This window comes from Cryptomeria japonica, chromosome 10, assembly GCF_030272615.1.
Source record: "Cryptomeria japonica chromosome 10, Sugi_1.0, whole genome shotgun sequence".
NCBI classification, from domain to species: Eukaryota; Viridiplantae; Streptophyta; class Pinopsida; order Cupressales; family Cupressaceae; genus Cryptomeria; species Cryptomeria japonica.
The window spans coordinates 775,041,427-775,063,667 of NC_081414.1; the positions used below are offsets into that span (position 1 = coordinate 775,041,427).

At 34.8% G+C, this 22,241-nt stretch overlaps 1 protein-coding gene across 1 annotated transcript; it reads left to right on the forward strand.

The window, feature by feature from the left end:
- The first annotated feature begins 219 nt into the window (after window positions 1-219).
- LOC131076043 (G-type lectin S-receptor-like serine/threonine-protein kinase At2g19130) lies at window positions 220-2,602 on the forward strand. Its single transcript, XM_058013069.2, has 2 exons — window positions 220-545; window positions 628-2,602. The coding sequence occupies exons 1-2, from the start codon at window positions 220-222 to the stop codon at window positions 2,600-2,602; spliced, it is 2,301 nt and encodes a 766-aa protein (XP_057869052.2).
- The last annotated feature ends 19,639 nt before the right edge of the window (window positions 2,603-22,241 follow it).

The following is a 22,241-nucleotide window of genomic DNA, read 5'->3' on the forward strand; positions in this document are numbered from 1 at the left end:
CTTTTTTATTGTATAAGTGCCAATGCCTATCTAGAATCCACTCCGTCGCTATCTTGTACTGTTCTGACACTTGCACGTTTTTGGAATCAATATACAAATTTGTCTGTTTCGTGTACTCTGAGACTTGATCTTTCATAGTAATTGTAATACGCAGTGGCTTTGTTTTCTTTAACCTCAAAAAATAAACCAGAAACATAGGACCATTTACGCACTACCTCAATGACGATTAAGTATTTGGTCCTAGCAATCACTATGAGTATTGCACTGCGCAATTGCAGTGCTGTGCCTTTTGATGTTGGAGATACGCATCGATTGGGGGCTTCGCTCGCTGGAAATCAGATCCTAACTTCAAAAAATGGCACGTTTGCATTGGGAATTTTCAGTCCCAGAGGAACCAATAATGGGTATGTTGGCATCTGGTATGCACCATTCTCTCAAAAGGCCATAGTTTGGGTGGCTAACAGAGAAAATCCTGTCAGAAACATGCCCGGCATTCTTAAATTTTCCAGAGACGGTCATCTCAGATTGTTTGATAGAAAAGGCCGGTCAGTTTGGTCAACTGATATTGGCCTGAAAGGATCACGAGCTGTATTAAGGGACTCTGGTAATTTCATTTGTTTGGGAGAGTTTCGCGCATCCGACAGATACATGGTTGCCTGGCATGAAGATGTGGAAAGGCATGAAGCTTACTTCTTGGAAGAGTTCTGTGGATCCTGCACCTGGGCTCTTCTCTTTCGGGATGGACATGTCTCCAGGAGAGATGCAGACGATGATGTTCTATAACAACAGCGTTCCATATAGATCTAGTGGAGAATGCACTGCGAATTATTTTACTAAGGTTCCCGAATTGGAAGGTCAGAAGAAATTTGAAGTGTCCTGTACAAAGCTTTCTTCTTCAAAAATATATATTAGTTTTAGCATAAACCCGATAGACCATACCCTCACGGGGCGTCTACTGTTAGATGAGAATGGCGAATTACAACTCTACTTCTGGATGGACGATGGTAGATGGAGTCTGAGGTGGTCGACATACCGAGGTCAATGCAGTGACTTCGAAATCTGCGGGGCGTATGGACTGTGCAATGCGAATGATGTGTGTAGTTGTGTCAAGGGCTTCAAGGCCAAGCATGACTCTCAAGGTTGGTGGGCAAGTGGGTGTGCTCGGCAAAGACCCCTTCAATGCTCTGTCACAGAGGGAACAACAGATGGCTTCTTGGAAGCCAAGAACCAATACTTGTCTGAAAAAGAAGCCGTCTTATACAACAACGAGGCAACACAGCGAGGCTGCCGGACTGCTTGTCTCAACAATTGCTCCTGCACAGCGTTTGCTTTTTCTGTTTCTGATCCACCCGTCTGTAGACAGTGGTTTGGGGATTTATTCGGAATGCGCGTTTCATCCGAGGGCCAATCCGTCTTCATTAGGCTCGCTGCTTCTGAGTTGGGGCACTCGACATCAGAGCGAAGGATTAAAGCCCCTGCACTAAGTATTTTAGTGTCTGTAGCCGCAGCTTTTGCTACTGTTTCAGCTCTCCTGTTGGCCGCATTTACTATGTGGAAACATCGGAGATTGTGGAGGACAGAAATGGAAGAGGAGGTGCCGATATCGCTCAAAATGTTCAGTTACAAAGAGCTGCGAATTGCAACTAAGAATTTCAAGCACAAGCTGGGTAGCGGAGCATTCGGCTCTGTGTTCAAAGGAACTCTGCCAGACAACACGGCCATTGCAGTTAAGAGATTAGAGGGTTCCACACAAGCAGCTGAAAAACAATTCCGTGCGGAAATAGCGACCACTGGCAGAATACAGCATGTGAATTTGATCAGGCTGTGGGGATTCTACGTAGAACGTTCAAAAAGGCTACTGGTGTATGCCTACATGCCCAACGGCTCTCTAAATTCCTTCCTCTTCTCTAAGTCGGAAGACGCAGAGAAGGTGTTGGACTGGAAGACGCGGTTTCAGATCGCACTGGGAACTGCACGAGGATTACTTTATCTCCATGAGGAATGCAGCGATCGCATTATTCACTGCGATATCAAGCCTGAAAACATTCTCCTCGATAGTGACTTCAGCCCAAGGTTGGCAGATTTTGGGCTAGCAAAGCTGGTGGGTAGAGATTTCAGCCGCGTGGTGACAACCATGAGAGGAACTCCAGGGTACTTGGCTCCAGAGTGGATCTCCGGACTCCCTATCACTCCCAAGGTGGACGTTTACAGTTTTGGTATGACGTTGCTGGAAATTATATCTGGTCGTAGAAATCTGGACTTGAAGGTTGAGGAGAGCAGATTCTACTTTCCTATGTGGGCTTCATCTCAAATTCAGAAGGGAAACATAATAGACCTTGTAGATGCAAGGATAGCAAGTGAAGCGGATATGAAAGAGGTGAGAAGAGCCGCTGTGGTGGGAGGGCTGTGCATTCAAGACGATGAGAATGAGAGGCCGAGCATGAGTGAAGTGGTGAAGATCTTGGAAGGCACGATGGAGGTTCCAGCGTCACAAATTTCGAGGACTCTAGAGGTACTAGTAGACCAGAACGAGGACGGCGACAGCGATAGCTGCGGTCAATATCTTTCCATATCAAGTGGTTCCACACCCGCAAAACAGTAGCCAGTTTCAGGTCCAGTTGCATAACAGAAGTCCATTTTTTTCCATGAAAATGTGGACCTCTATAATTTTGATGCCTAAGTTCGGATTACTTTCGAGTCCTCAATCACTTTGAGCATATAGCTTTAGTCTAAGGTCCTAGTTTGTTGAGAAGGGTTGTAATCGGTGGTAGTCATGATTACAAGCGATTTTAGTTGTTCTTGTGTGAAGTTATTTTAGTCTGTGTATTGATAATAGGTTTTATTGTATAAACTTTGATAATAGGTTTTATTATATAAATTTTGATAATAGGTTTTGATGTAATTTATACAACAACCAGTTTGATGGTTTAAATTGATGATCTCATATCAATTAATAACTCATAAATATATGGTATGCATAATTTAAGTTTTAAGTATTTTGATTTATAATTTTTTAGTGAATTAGGTTTCACATATATGTTTGGGTTTATAATGGTTTAATATAATGTTTTGATGAATTAAATTTTAAATATATACTTTTGTGTTTATAATGGTTTAATCTATAAATTTTTATTTACTATACAATTGCAATTTCAATAGTTTTATGTTTGTGGAATTTATAGATTAGATGTTAATTAGTTTTCCAATCACCCTTTTTCTATTATTTTTTTCATTTTATCTATTTAAAAGATCTAAAATTTGGCGGTACTAAATGATTAAAGATAATAATATTGTATTATGGTAGCTTTTAAAAATGCAAAGATAATGTTGAATCTTTGACTTAATAATATTGTATTATGGTAGCTTTTCAAAATGCAAAGATAACATTGAATCTCCGAGTTTCACTTTGACAGAATGACTCAATAATATTGTATTATGTTAGCTTTTCAAAATGCAAAGATAACGTTGAATCTTAAAGTTTCACTTTAACAGAATGACTTAGGCAATAAAAACATTGATAAGGTTGAATCTTAAACTTAAAATCTTAGTTTAAATAGGTTGCTGGCAAAGAATTTGGCTTTATACATGCCAATTGTATTTGTTTGAAAATTTTTAAAATAATTTTTGACAAATCCCTTTCTGCAAATATGGCAATCATTACATTCCATGAGATTGTATGTTATCAATTTCATTCACCTATGTTGTTCATTTTTTAACCCTAAACCTTGCATTAAAAAATATATTATAATAATATTATACTTATTAAATTCACTTAGACTTATGGTTAGGTTTAGAATAAGAGTATAATATAAGATTATTATATACTAATATAATCATATAACAATAAAATAATATAAAATTTTAAAGAATATATCGTAAGATATCCTTCTTGAGGCACCTATTTTATTAATTTATCACATTAAAACGCAATAGTGTCTCAAGATTTTTAGGAAAAATTGAATGAATGATTATGCGGGTCTGCTTTTTCGCTGACGAAGCTGCAAGTTTGAAATCTCCGAATATTCGAAGGGATCCTGCTCTTTCCGTCCACGGTGGCGAGCGACAGTGGAGGATCGTCGGTGACTCCCGGCAATGACAGACATCCAGGTGTGTTCTCTTCATTAAAAGCATTAGATAGCATGGATTTAAATGTAAGTCCTGGCTTCGGCCTCCCTCTCGATCCCGTACCCTCCTCGCATGCGAGCGGACCTGAATGCCCGTCTGATGGCAATAATACTACCTTGCCCATCTCACCCAAACCAGTCACTGCTATACCTACCAGACCCAAAACATTTTCGGAAGCGGTTTCGAACGCAGGCTTTGCGGTGGATGTTAGTGCTAGGTTCCTCTGCCTCGCCTCCGATGGAGCCTCCAACGCCGGTAAGGGCCCTGGGGTTGCTGATAACCCTTTCTCTGTTTTGCCAAATCCTGAAATGCTGGTTGAAATATTGAATGAAAAAAATAGACTTAGGAATTATGCTATTTTTTTCTCTGTTGTCGAACTGGATAAGTGCCCTCCACGCAAGTTTCTTGACGACTGGTTTCACAATTATTGGAGTTTGAAACTAGGTTTCCACATATCTTTTTGCAGACAAATACAGAGGGGCCTATATGTTATTTTCTTTGTCTCGCAGGAAGCACAAGCCGAAGTTGTTAAAAAACAATACTGGAATGTTGGCTCCACTTCATTCCGCGCTCTAGCATGGTCACCAGAAGCCATACACGATGAAGTTATAGCTCTCTCCGCCCCTAGGTGGATTCTGGTTAAACATGTCCATCCCTACCTATGGCGTTTTCTACCACAATTATTGGAACCCTTGGGTAGGGTCATCCGAATGGATGATACAGTTAGATTGGTACCCCATTTAGATGCCCGCATCCTCATAGCACTCAAGCCTGGAACAGATATCCCAGAAACCCTAAGTATTGACATTGCTGAAGAAAAGATTACATGTCCTATCGAAATCCTAGTCGGATTAAATGCCTATTTTTTGTGCCGTAGAGAAGGACACAGACGAAGAGACTGTCCAATTATCCAAAGGAAACTGGATACTCCTTCTGATAAAACCATTAGAGATAACCCTCCCCAAATCCCTCCCAGTAACAATACTTCTGCCTCTCAACCTGTCCAGCCATCTACCCAAAATGCTCGCCTCAACCCTCATTGCACTCCTCTGTCTTCAGTCTCTACCCCTCCTCAGATCACCAATACTGTTTCCCCTCTGCCCACACAATGCCCTGATGCCTCTGCGGGTATCTCGGATGGTTTCTTAACTACTACCAAGAAAAGGCGTAGGAAAACGAACAGAAAGAAGGATGTATTGAATCTGCAAGCCCCTCCCATCTCGAACAGCCCCATCTCAGATCTCCCACTAAATTGTGATCTTACTGACAAAACTTGTATTACTCCTAAAGCCCTAACCTCACATAAAACTCTTAAGGAAATCGATGATAACTATATCATTGAAGTTATTCTCGCTTGTAATCCCACTATGGTCTCTTGTAACATCAAGCAGCCCATGGAGGAAGACAAACTGATGATGCTTGAGTCGGATTATGAGAATGAAGGTATGGAAGAATTCCCCATTTCGAAAAGACAGGGAAGACCTATGGGATCAAAAAATAAAAACTCTGGAAACAAAAAGAAAGAGGATCCCTCCCCAAATAATGCGACTCCCATCCAGGGAGCGGATATGCAGTGTCTTCCCCTGACCACTGGTTCTCAATGAACTGTATATCCTGGAATATAAGGGGCCTTGAGTCCCCGGATAGGAAATATGTCATAAAAAAATACCTTGACTCTCATCCTAACCTAGACTTCTTGATGCTCCAAGAGATCAAAGCGGTTGATTTCACCCTCCATAATAATTTGGTTTTTCTATGGAAGGATGTAGTTAAGTATCACACCCTTCATTCTAGGGGTAGAGGAGGAGTTGCTCTTCTTGTTAGCCCTAAATGGAGTAACTATATTACTAATCATGGGATATCCCCATGTAATCGAGCTGTCTGGGTTACCATTAACCATAACAACAATTGTTTTGGCATATGCTCTGTTTATGCTTCCAATGATTGGAATGAAAGAATATCTCTTTGGGACTGGATTAATGATCTTCCTGACCTACCCTGGATTGTGGGGGGTGACTTTAATATGGTTGAATCTCAGATAGATAAGGAGGGGGGCCTCCCCTTTACCTGGAAGGATAGAGAAAAGCTTCACTGGGATAGAATGAAAAGAAATAAACTATTCTTTGATCCTCTTGCTGGAAATAAAGATCTTTCACCTGGAATATGGCACACATGGTGCAATTTTCAGCAAGGGGACAACAGAATATATTCAAGGTTGGATAGGTTTTATGCCAATAAGAATTTTTTCTCTATCCTACCAGATAAATGGGGGAACTCTGTTTTAGTCACATCGACCACGCTTTCTGATCATCACCCCATAAAAACCAGCTTTATTATCAATAGATCCCCGACTCCTCGTCGGTCTGCTGATGCTAAATTCATACTGAATACCAGTCTTCTGAAAGATGAAGATATCTTAGCCGCTGTTAATATTATAAACTTGATCAATAAAAATCATTATCCTCATCTTAATGATATTGAAAAATGGGACCTTAATGTTAGCTCTTGGCAGAACTTTCTTAAAATGATTGGCCAAAAAAGAGCCAAAGACTATAGACGCATTGAAAATACCCTCTCTGCTAACCTTTAGATTGCTGAATCCCGCATTCAAGCCAACCCCTCTGACTTCAACCTTACTGCCCAACTCATCTATGCTAAGGATACTCTTAGTAAACATCTCCAGGCCAAAACTCGAGGTGCAAAAATTAGATCTCGAGCCAATTGGTTACAATTCGGAGACAGGGGATCAAGATTCTTCTTCAATCTTTTGAAGCATAAACAAACTAATGAAGCTATTGACAGAATTATCATCAATAATCAGGACATTACCAACCCCGATATGATAAAAGATGCCTTTGCAAAATACTACCAGGATCTCTTTACATCCGAAGATTCTGAGGAAGCAAATAACATCAGGAACCAATGCTTCTCCCTTATTCCCAAAAAGATCACCAAACAAGATGCTGCTCTCCTCTCTGCTGAGATCACAGTGGGGGAAATCGAGAAAGCAATCCTTTCACTGCAGAACGACAAGGCCCCCGGCCCCGATGGCCTGCCTGCTGAATTCTATAAAGCCAACATTAGTTGGATCTGTCATGATCTTCTTAATGTTTACTCGGCGGCATTAGTTAGAGGTTCTTTAGGTATGAATATCAATAAGGGCATCATCAAACTCATCCCCAAAGATGGAGATAAAGCTCTTATTAAAAACTGGAGGCCGATTACTCTGCTTAATGTCTCCTATAAAATTTTAGCGAAAATCCTTACTCTGCGGCTTTAGAACATCCTCCCCAAGATTATTGGCTCAACACAGACTGGGTTCATTAAGGGAAGGTATATTTTAGAAAATGTGATAACTAGCTGGGAAGCTATGCATTGGGCTAAGCAGTCCCAGCAAAACTCTGCCATGCTACTTTTAGACTTCGAGAAAGCTTATGATCGAGTAGAATGGAATTTCATCACCATGACTCTTGAAGCTTTTGGTTTTCCTAGCAGATTTTGTGAATTTCTTAAAATGATGATGAAAGATGTTTTTGCCCAGATTGATATCAATGGATCCTTATCCGAGGCCTTCCCTCTGGGTAGATCTATCAGACAGGGCTGCCCCCTGGCCCCTGCCCTTTTTGTGATTTCCTCAGAAGCTCTCCACTATATTCTTAAAGATCACTCTATGTCCCCTGCTGTTAGAGGTATCCGGCTCCCTAACAATGAAGAGCTCATCACCAGTCAGTTTGCCGATGACACTACTATTTTCTTTGAAGCCTGTGACAGCAACTTTGAAGCGCTTCAAAACAAACTTAAGACATTCTGCATTATATCCGGAGCAAAGATCTCCTACTCCAAATCTACCTGTCTTGGATGGCATGAAGTTCCTCCTGACTGGAGTAATAGATTTCAATATCAATGGGGAGGTCCTCACCTGGTGGTTAGATACCTTGGAATTCCCTTTTCTGTGGACCCCTCTCTTAAGGCTATGTGGCTTTGGATCAAAGACAAAATTAACTCCAAGCTTAATAAGTGGCATAACCGTTCCCTTTCTCTTGCTGGCAGGGTTCAAGTTTGCCAGAAAATTCTCTCATCCTATAACATATACTTCTCTTCGGCCTGGTTGTTCAATAACTATCAGATATTTGAGATCCAGAAGGCCATTAGACAATTCCTTTGGTCTGATGGCAGAGGAACTAGGAAAATGCATGCTGTTAAGTGGCAATGGTGTCATACGGATAGCCTCCTTGGGGGATTGGGCTTGAAGGATCTCAGAACTCAAGGAGTTGCTCTTGCCGCTAAATGGATCTTCCACTCTATGGAGGGTGACTCCCCATCGAAAATCCTTATTAGAAACAACATAGAAATGGGTTTCCCTAAGCATGCCAAATCCTGGAAGGGCCTGCCCCTTGCTGATCTGATCATGGGTAGCTTTCCTATTAAGGTCCATGGATCTGCAGTTTTCTACTCCATTTGGAGGGCTTGGGAACAGGTTAGAAAGTTTGTAAACAATAAGGACTACCATGATAGTCAAACTCTATACGGCGAAAGATCTATTTGGTGGAACTTACAGCTCTTGGGAAAGCCCTTAGCCCTCTCACAAGGCTGCTCTGCCAGGTACTGGAACAATAAAGGGATATCCCAATTGATTGACCTATTTGAACATAACCAACTGATGCCTTGGAATGATCTCAAAACTAAATTTAACATTCCTGACTCGCAAAAGAAAACATATAATATGATTGTTAAAGCCACTAAAGATCTCCCCATGACCTGCTATGTGGATTCCAATAGGTTCCTTCAGTGCAAATGGCCTGATGGTAACATCTTCAGCAAGATTAAGGCAAAAAATATTTACAATGTTATCAATCATAACAGCTCCATCATTGAACATATTAATGCTCTTTGGTATACCTCCATTGATAGCTGTTCCTGGAAGAAACTCCTTAACCACCTTTGGAAGGGGCCCATTGAACCTAAAATTAAATACTTTAGATGGCTATTGTTACTGAACAGACTCCCTATCAGGAACTTGGAAGCTCAAACTGAATACTGTAAATTCTGTAAGATGCCTGAAACTTGTAGACATATCTTTTTTTATTGTATTTTTGCCAGGAAAATTTGGCAAATGTTTGATATATCTTATCCACTTGATTACTCCATTTTGAATATTGTGACTGGACATATTTATGGGATTAAAAAGGATACTAATCTTTTTTGGTACATTCTCTCTTCTAACATCTTGTGGCAGCTCTGGAAGTACAGGAACGAGGAAAAATATCAAGACAAACCCCGGTCCCTTACTGAGTTTTACCATAAACTCACATATTTTAAAATCCTCTTGCAGGTCTATACCATGATGATGATTGATAAAGACAATCTTAGGCGGTTCCTGAAGACCGGTCACGCCACCTCCTTTGTTTATAAGATGAAGCACGGCTACGAGTGGAGAAAGAACATTGATGACATCAAAGCTTTTGACAAGACCCTGAACAAAATGAACCAAGAAATCAGGCGGAACAAGAACACCAAAAAGGAGGTGCTTGCCATGCCGATCCAGGAAAATAAGAAAGTTGTTTGGATGGAGGGGGATAAGGGATGGACGACCTGGGTTGATGCCATTGATGGCATCCTGCTTTAGTCTGTCTCCTTTTGATGTTGTTTTAGTAGTAAACATGTCTATACTGTATACTCTCTTTTGATCTCCTCGATGTGAGGCCCTACCTCATCCCCCTTTTTTTGCTGCCTCTATGAGGCCCGGACTTGATTACGTCTAACTGTATATTTTGAAATCCTTATTATTAATACAAAAAAAAATAGTGTCTCAAGAAGGATATCTCTTGACTTCTTTTATATATATATATATATATATATAATCTTAAAATATTTTTAATTAGATATTTGATTTCTTGTTAGATTATTTCTATATGATATTTTTACTATAATACTTGTTTCTTCCTATGGATAATTGTAAAGTTGGAGCTTTGTAATTTAAGTGATGAAATCATGTTTCCTTTAAAAAAAATAAAAAAATTTATACATTGATTTAATATTATAAATTTTAGTAAAAAAATATTTTTCTATATAAATTTTAATTTTAAATATTTTTTTAATTTGCAATAAGGATTTTGTTTTCCTTATATTGAATTATAGAGATGTTAATGAGATAGGATGACATCAAATCTTAGTTATATTTTCCACCATTGAAACACTTACTTTCATAATAGAAACTTTCAAATTATATTAATTAATGTATTTCAAATCTAGATATATTCAATTTAACTACCAAAAAAAACAAATCTAGATATATTTATATTGAATTAGCCATCAAATAAAAAAATTAAACCTAATATATTTTATTTATAACAAATTTAAAATAAAATAAAACTTAAATTATAATACATGATTTTTAATTCTAGTTATTTTTTACTACTTTATAATAAAAAATTACCTTTTATTTCTATTTTATAAACAATATATATAATAAACAACATACGTCTTCTATTTTTTTATATAATTGAAAATACATAATATATACTTTTTACATCTAATTATTAAAAATACATAATATATACTTTTTACATCTAATTAAAAAATTAGTTATAAAAATATTATGTATCTAATAATTTTTTCATTTACAATAATTAACAGATTTATAGCAACGTGTGTAGATCTCTCGTCCGCACAAAAGAATTGACTTAGTCAATACCCACGTTTAAAAAGACTTTACCTTCATTCGTCAAGTAACGTGTGCAAGGCGAAAGCACCCGATGGGGTCTCTGATCTCTCAAATATTTTCTCTGTTAAGCACCCGGTGGGGTCTCTGATCTCTCAAATATTTTCTCTGTTAAGTTCAATGTAACTAAGGTTCTCATCCGGTAAATGCGCTGCCGTTAGAAAAATGTATAGACTGAAATTATTCATTATCATTACTTGATTGGGAAATTTTAATTTAAATTAAACTCACATCTATTAATTCAAAGTTATTTTATTTGTTTAAAATATATTTTACTATATTTTGAATTTATTTTATTTATTGTATATATAGATACATAAATTTTATTTTATTTATATTGATTTTTTTTTAATAATAAGTGTTTTACATATTTTTCCCATGCAAATTTTTATTTACAAAAAGAAATAAATTGAGATCTCTCCCTATTTTACTGAAGCATCTAAGATTAAAAATAAACTTTGGAAAAAAGGAAGCTGAAAATAAGAAGCAACAAATAAGCTAAGCATCATTATGTGAACCTGCCATAGTTTCACTTTTGAAAAATCTACATTTCATTCTTTTAATACTAATTTTTTATAAATTATATATTAATTATGAAGTAGTAGATTAATTTTAATACATTTAATTATGTTATCTTTTTATTAATTATTTAGTTTTTAAATAATACATATTATTTATACCTCTATTTAAAAATTATAATTTAATATGAAATTTTGTGTGTTGTTTAATTTTTGAACTATCTATAATACTTGTTGTTACTCTATCCATTCTCCATCATTTTTAAAAGAATTTCAATTATTTGATTAGAATTTTTATTCCAATGATGGAGAAGTAGATAATGTTGAGGAGTGCTTATTTCTAATTTTATGTGCTTGTTATTTTAGAAATATGTTGTGCATATCTTTATTTTATCTTTTATATGAAAATATTTTATTATTTAACAGTTATCTTACTTTACTTCAAAAATATTTAAATTATGAGAAAGTTTTATGTGTTGCTTTGAAAATATTAAATTTATTATTAAATATTAATATTTTAGCATATCAATGATTGTCAAAAGTAAAAGAATTCATCACGCTCCGCCTCTTCCTATCATTACACTCTCAACATCAATAAATAAATTAATATTGATTCATAAAATATTAATATATTATTGAAACAAAAATATTTATTTTACTTGTTAATGAATGTATTTATGTTTTTTTTCACAATCTTCATAGATTCTCATGTGTTCAAGTATGGGTCCATCTTGACCAACATTTAATAATTGTTTGAGTTACATGTGGACTATTTATTTACAATATATAATATAAATATGTGGCAAGACTAGATTTTAACATACAAAACTGAGGAAAGAAAATATTTATACTTTCAAATATAGCTAAAAAAACTAAAGCAAAAAAAAGAGTTCAATAATTTTTTTAATTTATGAAATATATAGATAAAACCTTTAATAGAGAGAAACAACATATAGTAGTTATTTTGAAGAGAAAATCCTCTTGATAAAAAAATATAACCTAATTATAACATACATAAGCTTAATTATTTACACTTGGTTAATCCTTGCAATGTATAGTCTTACTAAAGACAATTAGTAATATACATAAGCTTAATTATTTACACTTGGTTAGTCCTTGCAATGTATAGTCTTACTAAAGACAATTAGTAATGTACCATGGGTGAAATAAATATAAATATTTTAATTGACTCATTATATGACTTACATTTATACCCACACTTTCATTTGTTTGTATTACATAATACACCATAGTATCATATGCCTAGCTACATTACATTTCTATCACCACTTAGCATGATTCAACCTATATTTACTAAACTATATAGCATATGACAAAATATCTTTATATTAAAATAACTTAATTTCACTACATAATAAGATAAGTTGTTTTTAAATATTGAGGAATAAATTGAAATTCATTTGTATATCTTATTCATCTTACCTAATTTGTTTCCCAAGTTGCTTGAGATGAACCATCATAAGCATGTCACCAAAAATGTCATCTCTATATAAGCTCTATGCTAGTTGCGAGGATGAAAATAACATTGGTGGGAAACTAATGATACCCATGGATTACCACATAAATAATTGTTAATGAAAAAAGAAAAACAAAATTCACATCTTGTTTGGTAAGATTATTAAAAAAAAGTCATAAAATTTAGAATGAAAATAATTTTCTATATCATTTAGAGATTGTTTCCCAAAGGAAGACACGGTTTGGGCAAGCTTGTTAATTGTCATTTTGGTTGAAGAATTTATGTTAGACATAGGTGATTGAGAAGGTGGTGTGATTTTATTGAAAGAAGGCATGGAATGAGAATAAGGTGGTGGGACATTATGATAAGTAGGCATAGGTGATGATTGGGTAGGAAAAAGGACACTTAAAGGAGGAATAAAGTTGTTGAAGGAATTGCCCCCTTGTGTAACACTGATTGGTTGAGGAATAATAAGAATATTCATGGAAGACATAGGTAACGATGGAGGATTAAATGAAGAAGAGGTATTGCCCCCATGAACCATGGTTGTAGGAATGACATTTTGAGTTGAAGTGGCCAAAATATATTATTGGAAGAAGGCATGGAATAAGTAGGCATAGGTGATGATTGGGTAGGAAAAGGGACACTTAAAGGAGGAATAAAGTTGTTGAAGGAATTACCCCCTTGTGTCACACTGATTGGTTGAGGAATAATAGGAATATTCATGGAAGACATAGGTAATGATGGAGGATTAAATGAAGAAGAGGTATTGCCCCCATGACCCATGGTTTTAGGAATGACATTTTGAGTTGAAATAGCCAAAATATATTATTGAAAGAAGGCATGGAATAAGTAGGCATAGGTGATGATTGGGTAGGAAAAGGGACACTTAAGGGAGGAATAAAGTTGTTGAAGGAATTGCCCCCTTGTGTCACATTGATTGGTTGAGGAATAATAAGAATATTCATGGAAGACATAGGTAATGATGGAGGATTAAATGAAGAAGAGGTATTGCCCCCATGATCCATGGTTGTAGGAATGACATTTTGAGTTGAAGAAGAGGTATTGATCAAGTTTCAAAAATATATAAAATATCATAAAAATTCTAATGTATTAAAATGGTTTATATAGTTGATATTGTATATGTTGATTGTATTGATATTGATTTGTAATGTTCTTCTTATTTGTTCTTTTCTTATGCAATTTGTGTTGTTCAATATTAAAAAAATACTATATTAAGTTATTATATCATCTATTACAAATTGGAACAAATGCATACACCAACAATCTTTGTGATGGTGTCTAAACTCAATAGCTATGAGATTCATAGTCATGAAGTTGAAATATGATCTAAAGATGGTTTAATAGCTATGAGATTCATAGCCATGAAATTAAAATATTGTCATGGACCAATACAAGCATGGATCTAAAAACCAATCTAAACTAGGAGGTTTATAGTTCGTTGTATCTATAATGTTCTTTAATGGTTTTGTTGATCACAACTTCTAGTCCATGATGTACATTATGGAGCAATGACCAAACAATTAACAATAAAAGTTCAGGAATATTATCCTAATCATAAAATTCATGCCAATTACCTCACTATTTGAGCTCCAAGGTCTCATCAAAGGCCATGCCCCTCGATCCTGAAGCATGCAAAATGATTTCCTTATTACTATCATGGAAAATGAAAAGTGGATCTAGTGAAGATGATGCATACGTAAACATGTAAAAGTAAAATTTGCATTGTAGGAGCCGGAGAAGCATGATTTAAAAAGGCAAGAATAAATTTGTTTGTTGGATGACAACGTCTATTGCATAACGTTTATTTCTACCTTTTTTATGAAACAAAGTACTTTGGCATATACATCTGTGAGTATGCAGACTTGAAGTTGTTTGTTTTAAAGTAATCTAAGCACATTAAGTAAACTAAAGAGCATTTTAAAACAATCACAAAGCCTCAAATAGTCCAAACAATTAACTAGATTTGAGGGCATCATTTGAATTGTACAATGCACAACAATAGTGCAAAAGTATCTTACCCTTTATATCTTGTGCAATTAGATGCTATCAATGCTTAATGTGCTTTACGATCCAAAAAACTTGTAAATCAGATATGTTGAACACATGACATAAGCAAGAAACTAGACGAATTAAAGAGAGTAAGAAAAAGAAGCATTCAATGAATGAGCAATGTGTCAAAAAAGAAGACGAGGCCAAAAGAAGAAAACATATAGATCAAGCATTCAATAGTAGATCAACTTTATCCATTCCCATACATTGTGGAATTCTTATGGTTATTGAACAAGTATCTCTATCGGATTACATCCTTCTACTTTTACATTAAAACAAAGAAGGAAAACTAGATAATACAACTTTTGTTCCAACAAGCATATGTGCACTTCTATTCTTTAATTTTTGTAATAAAAGGAGCTTGAAAGAGATTTCACACTTATTGAATAAATAATGGGACAATGTGCAAAGATTTGAACATTGAGATAGATAGATTGTAAAATGGAGTAACAGCCACATAGCAGAGCATTGGGGTTTGTTGGTTTAAATAACTAGATAGATCCATGTAAAGATAGCTTCAATGAGAATTCAATGATGTATTTAATCCTTCAATGAGCTCGAGAAACTGCATTTGGCAAGAAGTTAAAATTATGAGTCATGTACAGTACCTATAGATGTGTTCTATGAATGCATATATTTATATTGCTACAATTCCTTGCAATGACTTGTTCTACTCCCTTTGCATTTATTAAGTTGGCTACTCTTAAAAGGCTTGTATGATTCAATTTATATGCAAATCACTTCAACGTTGCTTCTTGACAATGTAGTAGCACAGATGAAATAAATTGCTCAAATTGACATGAGAAGAGTTGTAAATATAATGAAAATGAACTTAACATTATTTCCATTTCAAGTGTCTTATTCACCATCTGTAGAGGTTCGAAGCTAGGGAGTGTAGAGGAAGGCTTGAAGAAAGGTGTCGGAAAGGTCTTCTTTGTTGATGGAAAATTCACCTAAAAATAAGTATTCATATCACTTCTCTTTAAAGAATCACAAGCAAATGTCATTCAACCTTCTCTGGAAAAGTTATTTGCAAGCTCTCTGGGTTCTATTCATATTAATACTACGGACAAGGACTTGGGATATTAAACTAGTTGTTAGGATTGGGTAGAAGGACAATGATAGTGTGTTTGTCTAGGATATGACAAAGGAAGTTGACCTCACTGAGGATGTTGTACATGAAGTATTAATAAATAGATGCTCCAAATAAGATTGATGCAGACCCGATGAAGCCCAAACCCAGAAAAAACTAGGAATAAATGCTCATTTTGTGTTAGAAATATTCGTGAGTAACACTATCTCATATTTTGGGTTGTCTTCAAGAGCTAGACTCAATTTTCTGTCAGCAGAAGTCTAACTTTTTTCAACATAATGTTTACAGGTTGGCGCATGCCTTGTGATTTACTTGTAGCCTAGTCAATAATGGAAATTAGAAAATTTTGTTTTAATATTTGCCTACATTTTACTTCTACCAAATTGGATGTTGTAGATGAGACTATTATGCTATACACACTTACCATTGGCATCCATAGTGATTTGAACCCTTGTTAGAATTGCATATTGAAATTCAGGCAGTCACATTATGACATCGAGTTCATACACAAGTCCCTATCTAGATCTCTATTTTTACTATGTCCTTTAAGTATTTTTACTAAATAGTTTAGATTGGTTTTTAGATCCATGCTTATATTAGTCCATAGTAATATTTTAACTTCATGGCTATGAATCTCATAGCTATTGAACTCATATTTAGTTCATATTTCAAATTCGTGACTATGAATCTCATAGCTATTGAGTTTAGACACCATCACAAAGATTGTTGATGTATGCATATGTTCCAATTTGTAATAGATGCTATAATAACTTAATATAATATTTTTTTATATTGAACATCGCAGATTGTATAAGAAAAGAACAAAGAAGAACATTACAAATCAATAGCAATACAATCAATAGATACAATGTCAACTATTACATATGCAATTGAAAGGTTTTGTAGCTATCTAGAAAGCCTATCCATCACTTAGCACCAACAAACAACTGTTTTCAAATTACATCTTAAATTGCAACAACGATACAAAAAACAGATACAATATCAACTATATAGAACATTTTAATACATTAGAATTTCTATGATATTTTATATATTTTGGAAACTTAATCAATTTCAATAAATAAGGAAAATGTTTGCTCTATCTTTGAAATACCACTTATTTTGTCAACTTCTTTAAGATCTATCATAAGCTGAGAATTCAAGTCATATCTATGTCGCTCTTTGGAGTGGCTCTGATATTAGTAGTTAAACTAATTGAATAAGCTTTGGTCACTTCACTGAGGGAAAAAAGTTATTTTTATTACTAATTGTGACTCTCATACAACTTCAAGACAATAGTATGTTACAAACATAAATAAATTTTGGATGGGTCAATACTAGACAACCAGTAGTATATAACACAAAATTGTATTGCCATGTCTCATTCTGTAGCAAAGGAAAATTCAATGAACTCAGGGCAATATGATGCATATCTTAATTCCTACTCTATGAGTTCTATTATTTCTCTCTAACTATGTGATCGACTATTGTAAAATCAATCCTTTTGTAATTGTAAATCAAAGCACAGGTCTCAGCATCAAATTCATATGAAAAGATGAAAATTTCAATGAATTTTAACAGCAGCCTCCATTCTTATTTGCATTTTTGAAACAACTTATAATAACATATATATATTTTTATTTAGTTGGAAGATATGTTTCAGTATAATAGAAGTTTTGGTAAGTTTTTTTATCAAAGAAAACGTTACAGAATTCAATGGCTTTGAACACCCAGTTATAAAAGTAGACAGTTTGAAATTCAATTTTACACCGACATAGCTAGGAGTAGCTTTCACGGATAGTAATCTTAGGATGCATTGTTACGAATAGTATTTAAGAGAAGGAGAATATTTATTTGCTTTTAACATTTACCTTTGAAGTCCAAACATTAGAGCGATTCACAACCATATGAGTTTATAACAGTAGCTTATTGGAGGTTTGTATTCAAGTGCAAAAACATTAGGCAAGAACAAGAACAGGAAAGGCAATAATGTGGCTTTTTTTTATGGCTAGAGAATGCAAAAGGATGAGCCAGACCACCTTAAATTCTAACCCCCAAAGAATGACAACTATTCATATTGTTTGAAAAAATCCTTGCAAAGCGGAAGAAAGCCTAAAATCCAGCGATAAATGCAGCAAGAGTTTTTCAATGCAATAAAAGATCAAAGAACTAGTAGAGTGGCAGAACAAACAATTTTGTTTTTGTTTGATTGAGATTTGGACTTGTCATATACTCTCTATATTTTTTGAATGCAAAGCTCCAATACTTGTTCTAATATTGAAAGAGAACAATTTTACTTTTGTTGGACTTGTCATGTAATCTCTATATTATTGAATGCAAAGTTGCAATACTTGTTCTAGCACTGAAAGACACCAATGAGAAAGTACTACAAGATCTTTTCTGATCGCAATGCTTATAGACTTGTAATTCCTAGTAGCTACATGTAGCTTCTTGGTTTTGGCATACTTGCCTCCAAATTTTTCTTTATATTGTCCAAATTTTCTTGGAGGTCTTCAATAGGTTTCTTGAAATGCTTACTTTCTATTTCTTAACATCTCTCTAGGTATTCTTGAAATTTCAGTAGCAACCTATTTTTTCCATAATGTTTCTTACTTTAGTGTGCTATTTGTTTTCCTTGACTAGGACTTCAGAATTACTACTTTTGAAATTTACAAAAACAACTATAGAATCATTTTCTTTTTGAAGTTTGGTCTTCTCTATCCCTTTGCTTCATTCATTGTTACCACTTCCTCTGATTCTGGTAACATGAAGAAAAGGCAATAGTGAATCTGAGATAATTTCTTTCTAATCTAAGTACTTGTTGGTAAGGATGTATAACCAATTGGCCACTTTTTTCACATCAACATTTAAAGATTTCAGATCAACCATCCTTCCAAATATAGATCATCCATCAATCAAGGCCTGGGGAAATAAGTAGTATCTATTCATTTGATTCCAATCGAGTGGGTGGATTAACAATATTTAGGACCTCCTCCAGCTAATGCAAATCAGTTTCTTTCATTCCATTGATATATTCCTTTGTTCAAATTTGGATTAAAAACAATGTTATTCTTATGTTGGCCATTCAATAAGTCAACTTGTGCATAATGCTTTATAAAAGATTATTATGCCCTCACACTATCTTATTTTTTCCTATATGTATTTTTCCACTTGTACTAAGTCCAATGGATCATTAGAACTGTGTCTCCTTCCACCAGAATTTTCTAATGGTTATTCATATATTGAGTTTCATTCCCATAAATAAGGTTAGACATGCTGCCTGGTTACTAGAGGCTTGTGTAAGATCTATATTCTAAGCAAAAGGCTACATTGCTTTCATTTCCCTAAGGACTCTTACTCTACCTTTGGTGCTGGGATTACTTTTCAAAGCCCTATTAAAGTTCAAGATGAGAATACCTTGTGATGATTAGCATATCCCAAGGTAAAAAGTATGCTCAAGTTCATCTACTCAAGGTCATTGCTTTCTGATTCCTGATAGTCCATTTACAGGGCGCCTAGCTTGTTTATTAAAAAAAAAAATTCTTTCTTCTATGAAGAGCCTATGTTCTTTTTCTTTATATTTAAGTTTAAGTTTTCCATGTGGATCCTGATATGCTAAATCTTAATGCAGTCATTTGCAAGAAAGGAGATAAAAAAAGATGAATGGGGGAAGAGGCTCAATGATGTAAAGATTAGAAAAGAAGAAATGAATAAGCTCATAATGAATTTTCTTGTTACAGAAGACTATGTTGAAGCAGCTGAGAAGTTTCAACTTGAATTGGTCACAAAGCGTATCTTTTATGTTTACATTCAACTTCCTTTTTTGTTTAGCATACTCTAATATATACTGTTATCAAAACTTGAATTTGAAGTCCGCTTCTAATAAAAAATGTTATAGGCCGAAATTTTGTTTGTCTTATTATAGGTTCTCTACTGTAGAACCACATTTATTTGGCCTTTTATGAACTATTAAGGTAAGGTTTACTTTTGTGCAAGACATAATTGTTGAGGAGTTCTAGAAAGAAGAAGCAATGTTCCTGGCCTAGTTACCAGAAACGCGACGGGAAAGCCCCATTTCGCGTTTTGACGGCAAAAATGGGTTTCCCGTCTAAAACGGCCGTTTCTAAGCCATCTGACCTTTCCAATCGGTTGTGAAGGAGTTTGTAGCAAAAATATTTGCTAGTTTTTTGTGCTTGCCACTGTCTGCTACCTCCTTTTAGGCTATTAACTCACCACTTACACGAGTTAACCAGCAGTTTGTCATGCATATAGATTTAATATATTTTTAAGTAGTGGATGACGTGTTGATTTTCAACTAAGCTAAGCAAACAAACACTGGTAGATTTTTACAGCAACCCTTCTTTGGTAGATTATGCAGAGCATTGGACAGACAGATGAGGTCCTCGCCCTAGGATATTTTAGAGATTTATGAGTTTATTTCAATAAAGTATTTAATATCTATTTAGCATTTGTTTGTATCTTGAATTTTTTAATTTTTATTCTTTTTATATTTTGATTTTATAAAAGAATATATATATAATACCGTTTCTTATGCGCAACCTTTCTAAATTCCATTTTTCATTGCGTTGTCATTGCCATCACGTTTCACGTTTCTCGTTTCTAGTAACATAAGTTCCTGGTCATCTAATTGTTTTTCTTCTTCTTTGTGGTTTTGGAGTAGCTATAGTTCTATCAATAGTGTTAATGGTTTTCTTAGCTATAAACAGCAGATTTAGATCTTGGAACGACAACAAATCGAGTGGCAGTGCACACAACTATTCAATCTGGCAATGTAGAAGCTGTTATTGAGAAGGACAATGATTTAAATCCAGAGGTCAGTTTCCTCCAATTTATTCTATGATAATTGGTTTGACAACTTGTGAACTCAATGTGCATCTACTATAAAAAAATAACACTACCAAATTGTTTTATGTTTGCATGTTGATTTCTACAATTATGTGTGATTATCTTGCTACCATCCCTCCTTTGGATTTCCTTGTCATGTAGAAAAGCTCGATTTAGAAGGGATTTTGAGAGGGTGATTAGTTCATCTTTCCAATCTTAGATGCCCCTACCCGTCCTCTCTCGCAAAGGTGAGTAAAAACCAACCATTTAGGTTATCACAGTGAGCTGGAACATCCTTATGCATAAGCTTTGTCCGATGTGTTTTCGAATGTGCAAAGACTAGTGGAAATTTGGGGCTGATTCGACCCTTTTAACATACACAATAACGGTAATTGAAATTAGGAAGTCCAACAACCATATTATTTTTCTAATTTTTGACTATCTGATTCATCGCAACTTATCCCAAATTTCCACAAAATAGATTAAAATTTCTTAAATTTTCTAGAAAGCATAGACTACAACATTCAAGTACACCCCTTTTCGCATATATATAAACAATCATTTTCTAATTTCTACGGAATGCATCCTGCAATTGAGTAGTCTCTATTCTGCAATTGTCCAAAATAGATCTTGCATTTTTTAGAAAACTATTTCGCATTTGTCCTATCTCAGATTCTCATTCGCCTAATAGACTTGTGCTTTGATAGGACATTCAAAACTTTAAAGATTGAGATCCAATTTTTCCCAAACTTTTGCAATCAGTAGAACCTTTTAGTGTCATTAGCTCCTTGTAGGTTGCACATCCTTTGAAATCCATATAAGTTACAACATATATTTTCATAGGTCCATTCACGTTCCCAATTTAGCTGCATCTAAAACTACTTAAGGAATTAATCTTAAGATCAAGCTAGAAAGACCATTAATAAATTAAGATCCTTATCATTCAATCCTCATAATCTAATTGTCTTACTCAAAAGTCTAGCATAGGGTATCACTGATGTAGCCATAGATAAAATAGGGGAATCGGAACAGGATAGTCTTGTTGAAAACAAAGTCAAAGTCGCTAATTGCATAGTTATCCCCGATGAATGTTATTGAAACGTACAAACTTATTGTTGCTTTTGTTTAGGTTGAAAGGAAAAGCTTTGTAACTGGCAAATCTTATTGGAAGGTTGAAGCAAGAAAGGGATAGGATGTGTGGTGAATGATGACAAAAAAATTTAATGTTTTTAAAAGTGACAATAAAGGTTCAAAAACCTAGCAAAACATTTTCAAAACTAAACCATATGTAGATAGATACAAAAAGTTGACACATTAGTGATCAACTCTACCATTTAAAATTTTGTGAACTAAAAGACCAAGAAAATGATAGGAAATTCTTAATATAAT